At 33.2% G+C, this 7,779-nt stretch overlaps 1 protein-coding gene across 2 annotated transcripts; it reads right to left on the bottom strand.

The window, feature by feature from the left end:
- Window positions 1–3,450: 3,450 nt before the first annotated feature.
- On the bottom strand, window positions 3,451–7,479 carry LOC131624467 (phosphatidylinositol/phosphatidylcholine transfer protein SFH13-like). Of its 2 annotated transcripts, none has more exons than XM_058895402.1 (14): window positions 7,289–7,479; window positions 6,922–7,195; window positions 6,732–6,831; window positions 6,030–6,296; window positions 5,846–5,923; window positions 5,648–5,752; window positions 5,458–5,507; window positions 5,262–5,361; window positions 5,088–5,183; window positions 4,883–4,996; window positions 4,617–4,764; window positions 4,101–4,480; window positions 3,940–4,014; window positions 3,451–3,762 (listed from the first exon to the last, which is right to left on the bottom strand). In XM_058895402.1, the coding sequence occupies exons 1-14, from the start codon at window positions 7,293–7,295 to the stop codon at window positions 3,736–3,738; spliced, it is 1,821 nt and encodes a 606-aa protein (XP_058751385.1). In that variant the 5' UTR covers window positions 7,296–7,479; the 3' UTR covers window positions 3,451–3,735. The 2 variants fall into 2 exon arrangements, with proteins under 2 accessions (XP_058751385.1, XP_058751386.1); XM_058895403.1 differs by having other exon boundaries at window positions 6,922–7,192; window positions 7,289–7,478.
- Between the last annotated feature and the right edge of the window lie 300 nt (window positions 7,480–7,779).

The following is a 7,779-nucleotide window of genomic DNA, read 5'->3' as shown; positions in this document are numbered from 1 at the left end:
AAATAAATTAAGTTTATGTTTTTTAAAGGATGAACTGAATTTGTTAAATAGTAGTATTAAATTTAAAATATATTACAATAAATTATAGTATATATTGATTTAAATTAAAAGGATACTTATTTCTTCTATATTCTTCTTTTTCTTATACCAAATTAGTTAAAATCCTGTGTCAGGTGCAAATGAATTTAATTGTTTGATGAATTAATTTGTTGAAAAAAAACCAACTTGATCTTTTAAAAGTATTAACAATAAAACTGTTTTATCTTTACAAAGATAAAAAATATTAATAAGAGAAATGTCAAATATCTTCAAAAACAATTATAACATATAAGTAAAGTGTTTCTTCATTACATTTTTGATATTTTTGTATGAATCTTATACATGTCCAAAAAGTACCCGGAGGTTAACACACCAATTTTATTACATTTCGGTTAAAAAAATGTTAGGAAGTTAGCACTCGAATATTATTACATGCAGAAAAATCATAGATACATTGGCAAGAAAGAGAAATGCTACTTATCACGAGATATTTTCTCGTGAATGTATCACGAACATATAGCTTTGTAAGTTGTAATCGTAGCATATTCATTACCTTTTCATCCAACCACTCATGTTTTTCACTAAAGGAAGATTCAACGATGGCACCGCTTCGTGACTGGTTCGTGATGTTATAATTCGCAACATATAGCATGGCTCGGCAAGAAATGACAAACATCTGGCATTAATGCAAAACTTGTCGTGAAATAACAATTCGCAAGAAATAACCCTATTAAATTTCTCGCATCAACATTTCTTAATGTTAAATATTAAGAGAAAATCTGTGGGATTTACTGTAAAAGATAAACTTTCGAGTATTGGTAAAGAGGTATTTTTAAATTTGAGGATCTCTAACCCCTTCCCTTGGATCTCTAACCCCCACAACTAGAGCTGTCAAATGGGCCGGCCCGGCCCAGCCCGCTTCGGCCCGGTGGGCCAATGTGTTTTAATGGGCTGGCCCGGCCCAGCCCAATTGCTTAATGGGCCACATAAAATGAGCCCGGCCCATATCTCAAAGGCCCGTGCGGCCCGATGGGCCAGCCCGGCCCGTACTTCAATATTATAATTTTAATTTATAAAAAGGATGTAATGGATAAATGCAATACAATTTAAGTAGAGAGTCATCATAAACGTATATAAGTGGTGTTTAAAATATTTATCCATAAATATATATATGAATACCACAAAATCATCCATGTAAAACTATAAAGTAACTTAATATTATCACCAATAGTTATCAAATTTTCTCTCCATCTCACAATCATTTCTTTGATCACATCATCTTGAAAATATATCTTGATCCTCTTTAACTTTTCTTTATGACTTGAAAACACATTTATGAAATCATATCTCATATCAATCTTTTTTCTCCAAATTTTACCGAAATCTTTTTCTAATGGGCCAGCCCGAAGCCCTCTTGGCCCGGCCCGGCCCAGCCCATAAAAAACATAGGCCCGGTGGGCTGGCCCAAAAAGACAGGGTCGTGTTTTTTTAAGGTATTTTGCGGCCCGGCCCGGGCTAAATTGAAGGGCTTATGGGCCGGCCCGATGGGCCGAGCCCATTTTGACAGCTCTACCCACAACTACGTGTGAGTGAGGAAAAAATATGATGAAAAGACTCGTGTTGATTTGTTAGGAAAAATATCTAAAACCATTTAGCCATGATGATGGTGCATAGTTTTTAACTAACGCAAAAAAAATTTAAAAAAAAGTTTAGGCAACAAGGAAAAACCGTGACCAAAAGTAAATAAAATCGTTATCTACAATATTACAAACCGAAAAAACTTAACTGCAAGTTATTCAGTGAACAAAAATTACAAATCAGAAAACTTGACTACAAGTTATCCGTTGAAGAAAAATTACAAACCGGAAAACTTGATTGCAAGTTATCCGGTGTATTTTGGTAGGGGTGTGAAATGGAAAATATTAAATAATAAAATAATTTGATAAATTAAAAAGGTAGAATTGAAATATTTTAAAAACTGTAGGGGTAGAGGGATAATGGTAAGGGTATAAAGTATAATGCTTTTGTAGTACCTATCATTAAGTTACAATCAATCAAGTCCATGAGCGTTTCTCCGACGCTACATTTAGAAAATAAGAAATGCTAGCAACACTCTCTTTTAAACACTCTCTCAAACACTTTCTCTTTTATTGGTTGAAATATGTGTGAGTCCTACTCTTTTATGTGAGACCTATTTTCAAAGTGAGGGGCCTACACATGATTAAACCAATAAAAAAGTGAGTGCTTGAGAGAGTGTTCAAAAGAAAGCGTTGCTATCACTCCTCTTAGAAAATTGCTTAAGGCATCATAAGCATTGCTTTTCCACCTTAACAAAAAACTAAAATTACTTTTAGAATTTATGGAAATTGCTTAAGGCACCTCAATCATATTTGTTTTTGTTTTTGAATTGGTCCTTGAGAATATGTTTAAAAAATTATGGAAATGCATCTCCGTGTAATTTACAGAGATGTATCTCCAAATGTTGTTTTAATAAAAAAAAAACGCGCCATATTCTTCTTATTTCTCACTTCTAAAAAATACTCTAAAAATACAACTCTCAAAACCTCTAAACTCTTAGATTCTATCAACTTACATTATCTCAAACTCATTCAACTCACTGTAAAATTTCTGTTAGATATTGTGTTGGGGATTTACTACAAAATAAATTTTAAATCCAATTCTTCAAGTCCACCGCAGCTGACCGTGACGATCTACTCTGATCAGGTAAGATCACCAACAAAATAAAACAGCATCAGGTATAATCGGTTAACGCGTTTGCATAACCGGTTACCACAACTAAAATCAACTTTTATCCTTTGCAGAATTGTTTTTCCCAACAGTAACCAATTATCACCCAATGTTAACTGGTTACACACTTGAAATATGAAATTTCCATCCAACATTTCTCTCTTCTTTCACTCCGTCTTACTTGTTTCTCTCTTTTCAACTTCTTGTCAAATCACATCCGAACCTACTCTTAAAGCGTTAACTCACTTTTCCTTAAATCTTTCAAACAAAGACTTAGTTTTTAATTTACTCGAACTTCCCTTATTTCTTCATTTAAGAAACAAACTCTCAAATTTGATTTGATATCACCGCCAGAATTGATTAAGTGTTTTTTTTAAAATGTGCATGGCATTTTGCATTTTAAACGGAGAAGAAGATAAATGAAAGACCAATGGTTTTTTTTTCTTTCGACCAGTTATTGTTAAAATGAAGGGAGGTGAGTGAACTTTGGAAATATGTTTTACATTGACAGATTTCAAGGGAGGTCAGTATAACTTGTCCTTTTAACAAAAAGTGATTTTGATATATATAATTTTAAAATTATAGTTTATAGATTTTTAGGAAATATATAAATATAACTATTTTGTGTTAACTTTGTTTGAAATTATGAAGAGATTTTAAAGATCAAAATCAGCATATATCACACTTAAATACATTATGAACATATTTTCATAATTAAGGGCCTACTTACACTTTTGTTTAGATAAAAAGATTATAGTTTTAGATCCAACTATACCTGAAAATGAGTAAAAACTATTTGAAGGGAAAAAACACTACACTATACTATGTATTATAAAACAAACAGGACTTGTCCCAATCCCATGTCTGTTTCTCTCTATCACAGTAACTCTTCATAATTGAATTGTGTAATCTCTTGCCTTAATCTTCAGTGAGACTAACAATTCCTCCTCATCTTAAACAAAATAGCCTTCTTTTCTGCAACAAGATAATTGCTATGAAGTCAAGATTAAAATTTTAAAATAAAAATCGATTGCAAATTTTATTTTATTCTTAGCATTGAGAAAACGCAATTTTATATATATAATTAAGATTATACAGAAATAGCAAGTAAACAGGCAAGAGGCTGCGTCAGACACTTGATAAGAAACTTACTTGATGTTTTGATGCCTTCAAATTCTTCATTAGCTCAGTAATCTCAACTTGTTTCATCACTGTATCATGTAGCACCTGCATCAAGTCAAACAATAAACAATTAAACATCATGTCATCAGAACAACTTATAATAGACAACTGACGAAAGTTTAGAGAAAAACCCTCTTAGTATTTTCAAGGTCAAACTCGACCGATTTGATCCTATCCAAAGCGCTCTTAAGCATTTTCTCCTTTTCTATCGGTATATCAGCAGGTTTATGTCTAAGTTTCTCAATTGTTTTTTCTAATTTCTGTAGTCGTTGTATACATGGACGAATACGATCCTCTTCAGAGGGTGTTTTGCTTTCAACAGCTTCTTTAAGGTTAACAATGTTATCTTCCATAACAATATTGTTCTGTGTTCTCCGAAATTTTAATCTTAAACCGTGGAAGAATGTATCTAGTATTTCAAAAAGATATATCAGTAAACTTGACAGATATATGAAACTTGTTCTCTCCACTTTTTCCTTAGCAAAGTCGAACCAATTTCTGACCGAAGTTCCTGTAAAAAAAACATGATAGTTTGTTCAACCTCATAGATAAGGAAAACACTGATATATATACCTAAAACATTCTCATCAAACATAACAGTCTAAGACTAAGATCAAATAAAACTTCAGAACACACCCTAACAGTACCTTTGAAACTTTCTGTACAAGTAATGTTCTCCATATCATCATTTCGCAATGAGTGTTCCCGGGAAAACTGAAATTTATGGCTTTTGAGCAATTCTTCTGCTGCAGGATCACTATCATTGCCACTATCGTCGCTATCTGATATCCTAACCTGTAGAAAAAACAGTCTTTTAGATGGTTGAAGGGTCAAGACACACTACATAATATAAAAGAAGTGTGTAATTGAAAGGCTTCTAAAAAGAACCAGGTTCAAAGGTTTCTAAACTCACTTCTTCATGAACTGAGGATAAACGAGGACATGTAAGTTTCCTCTGCCTAATTGGTGAGTAAGAATCATTAGTTTCTAAGCAAGATTCCGCCGTTGATATATCACTACTTCTTCCCTGAGACATGAGGGAAGTCAAATTGTATTATTTGAACAACAAAAAGTGGACAGCTGAAAATTGCGTTAATGGATTTCCGAGTCAAACTTACCTTCTGTAGGTGTGTAGGAAAATGGTCAATTTTCTGCTGTTCATCGGAAACTTTGGGGATTTGTCTCACAAATGTGGCCTCCACATTATGAACCAACTAAAATAATAATCCGCAGATTAGCGTCACAATGATACTTTAGTTCAACAGAGTAATTAATTGCAGATATTTCTATACCTTCATTATATGAGGATCATTCCATGGCCCCTTGCCAGACCTGAGACATCCACCTTCTCCCGGACATTTACACGAGCCACCCAAAAAATCCGGCAACTGACTGTTTAGATGCATTTACAAATTACAAAGTAAACATCCATATCAATAGACGTAGTGAAATACTATAATGCAGTATGATGAACGCATAGATGCATACCTAGAGTCGATGATATCATGTAATTTAGATAAAGACTTTGGTTCAAGAACCTGAAATTTCATGAAAGTAGTGTATTATCAGTAAATGTACTTGGTTTAAATTTGAACCAGATACATATACCTTTTGCCCGTATTTTGTTACGGAGGGAGCATGAAATACTTCTAGCTGAGAGTTATGGATCCCAACTCACCTGTATCTTTGCAATAGTTTTGGCATCAAGAAACTTCTGAGCAGCAGGCCAAAGCATCTTTCTAAAACCGGGACCAGCATTGACGATATACATTCGATTTAACGTCTGCATATAAACGTTGACGAGGATTGTATATATAAGAAGAGAACCGAAAGCAAAGTTACTTTGGGACAATTAAGGAAAGGACAGTATAAAAACCTCAGGATAGTAACTGTTATCTATTTTCGTGATAGCAGCCAAGAGATTCGCCGCAGTAGGCGAGAAATTCTTCATTCCCTGTATTACACGACATTGACATACACGCAAGCTACACTAATTAACAAAATGCTCAAAGCACAATGCATACATAACCAACAATCACAGACCAATGCAAACTACATACCAAGCCATTCACATCCAATATTGTCGTGGTTGAAGAAATCCATCTCTTCGACGCAATGGAACACGCCGGAAATTTCTCGTGTAAAGCTCTCTCGAACTCCTGAACATGGTATTTCAAATATCGATCCATCGTCGTTATCCGCATCAAGCGGCTAGGATAAGCTTTCCCAAGCCTCTCTATATAAACCGGCCGACCTTCCTTATCGACTCCATGATAACCTTGAGGATAATACTGCAGTACTTCTTCCACCTCTTCAAATTCAAAATCCTTCAAACATCACCATAGTATTAAAATTTTAGTTAGATATTTATATTTATGGTTTCAAATTTGAAAAATAAAAAATAAAACCATATGTACATTATTTATCTTAGCTTTTTCTTATAACAGTACAGTACTAGCATAGCACTGATTGATGGTAGAACATTTATTAGGTCGTTAAATCTCACACTAAATGCATGGAATCTAATCAGTAATCAATAAATATCTAACCAACACATACTAGAAACAGAAACAAAAATTGTTTTTTACCAAAATAGTAGTAGCATTTATTAACAAAGTTAATATTATTACATCAATTTTTTCAATTATCATGATTACAATAAGTAAAAATATTAATACTTAATTACTATTGTCACTGTGTCCTGTTAAGTCATCTGAGTTGGTAGCTGTGCAGAGACATCAGATACAGGTCGTGTGACTCACCTGAAGGATTGTATCAGTTCCATACTGTTTCCTCCAAAGAACCATATCTTCCCACATCTGAATAGTCTTCTCAGTATCAAAATCTCTAGCTTTCAAAAACCTAATAACAAACAAACAAACCAAAAATGCATCTTCAGAAACAGTAAAAACTCAAATGAAAAAGAAAAAAAATGTAAAGAAAGATTCAGACCTTAGCAATGTGTGATAATGGTCATGGTTAGGAGGCATATGAGTCAATCTTTGACGCAATTGAAACACAGCTGATTCCTCTTGTTCATCTCGAACATCTTCAATTGGAAACCTGTAATCAATTCTTCTCTTCCCTCTTGTTTTCTTAATGGAATGAGTGAATCTACATGAAGCATTTATGGCTTTCTTCTTTAGTGTTCTAATTCTCGACCTTCTTAATCTCTCTTCTTCTGAGTTCTCCATTTCAGCAACAAAAACACCTTCTTGAATCTCTTCTTATAAAAATGACATTTCAACCATAAGAATAAGAATATAATTATAATATATGAATTTGTTGAGTAAGTAAATAGAGTACATAGTATATATACCTGACATAATGGTTGATAAAATGTCGGCAATGTGATTAAGTTGAGATGAATGAATGAAGGAATAGTGGAAGTTTGTGGATCTCAGAGAGGGGAAGAGTGAAGAGAAGGGAGAACAAGAGCATATGACATGGTAAGGTAGAGACAGACATTGTGGTTTTTATGTAAGTGTAAATTGATGGCACGTGATGTCTGTCTTATTCTATGAACATACGGTCAACAATGTCTCATGTACATATGGTGACTACTTTAACCATGGGTATATATAACTAGTAGTTACTTAGTTCACTTCATTTACATGACTTTGTTACTCTTGTAATTTAGGCAATATTTTTCTCTTTATCTTTAACAATTTTTTTTGGTTTAATCATTTATCTTTTGATACTCCCTTTGTTAATATGTTTAAACAAATATTTTGTATTTTTTTAACGTCATAAATCTAATTAATCTTGCTTATCAAAAAAAAAAAATTAGCGACAGAAAAACTCAAAAAC

Source organism: Vicia villosa, unplaced genomic scaffold (genome assembly GCF_029867415.1).
Source record: "Vicia villosa cultivar HV-30 ecotype Madison, WI unplaced genomic scaffold, Vvil1.0 ctg.000131F_1_1_1, whole genome shotgun sequence".
In the NCBI taxonomy this organism is placed as follows: domain Eukaryota; kingdom Viridiplantae; phylum Streptophyta; class Magnoliopsida; order Fabales; family Fabaceae; genus Vicia; species Vicia villosa.
The sequence above is the reverse complement of the archived record's forward strand: the minus strand, read 5'-3'. Positions and strand labels throughout refer to the sequence as shown.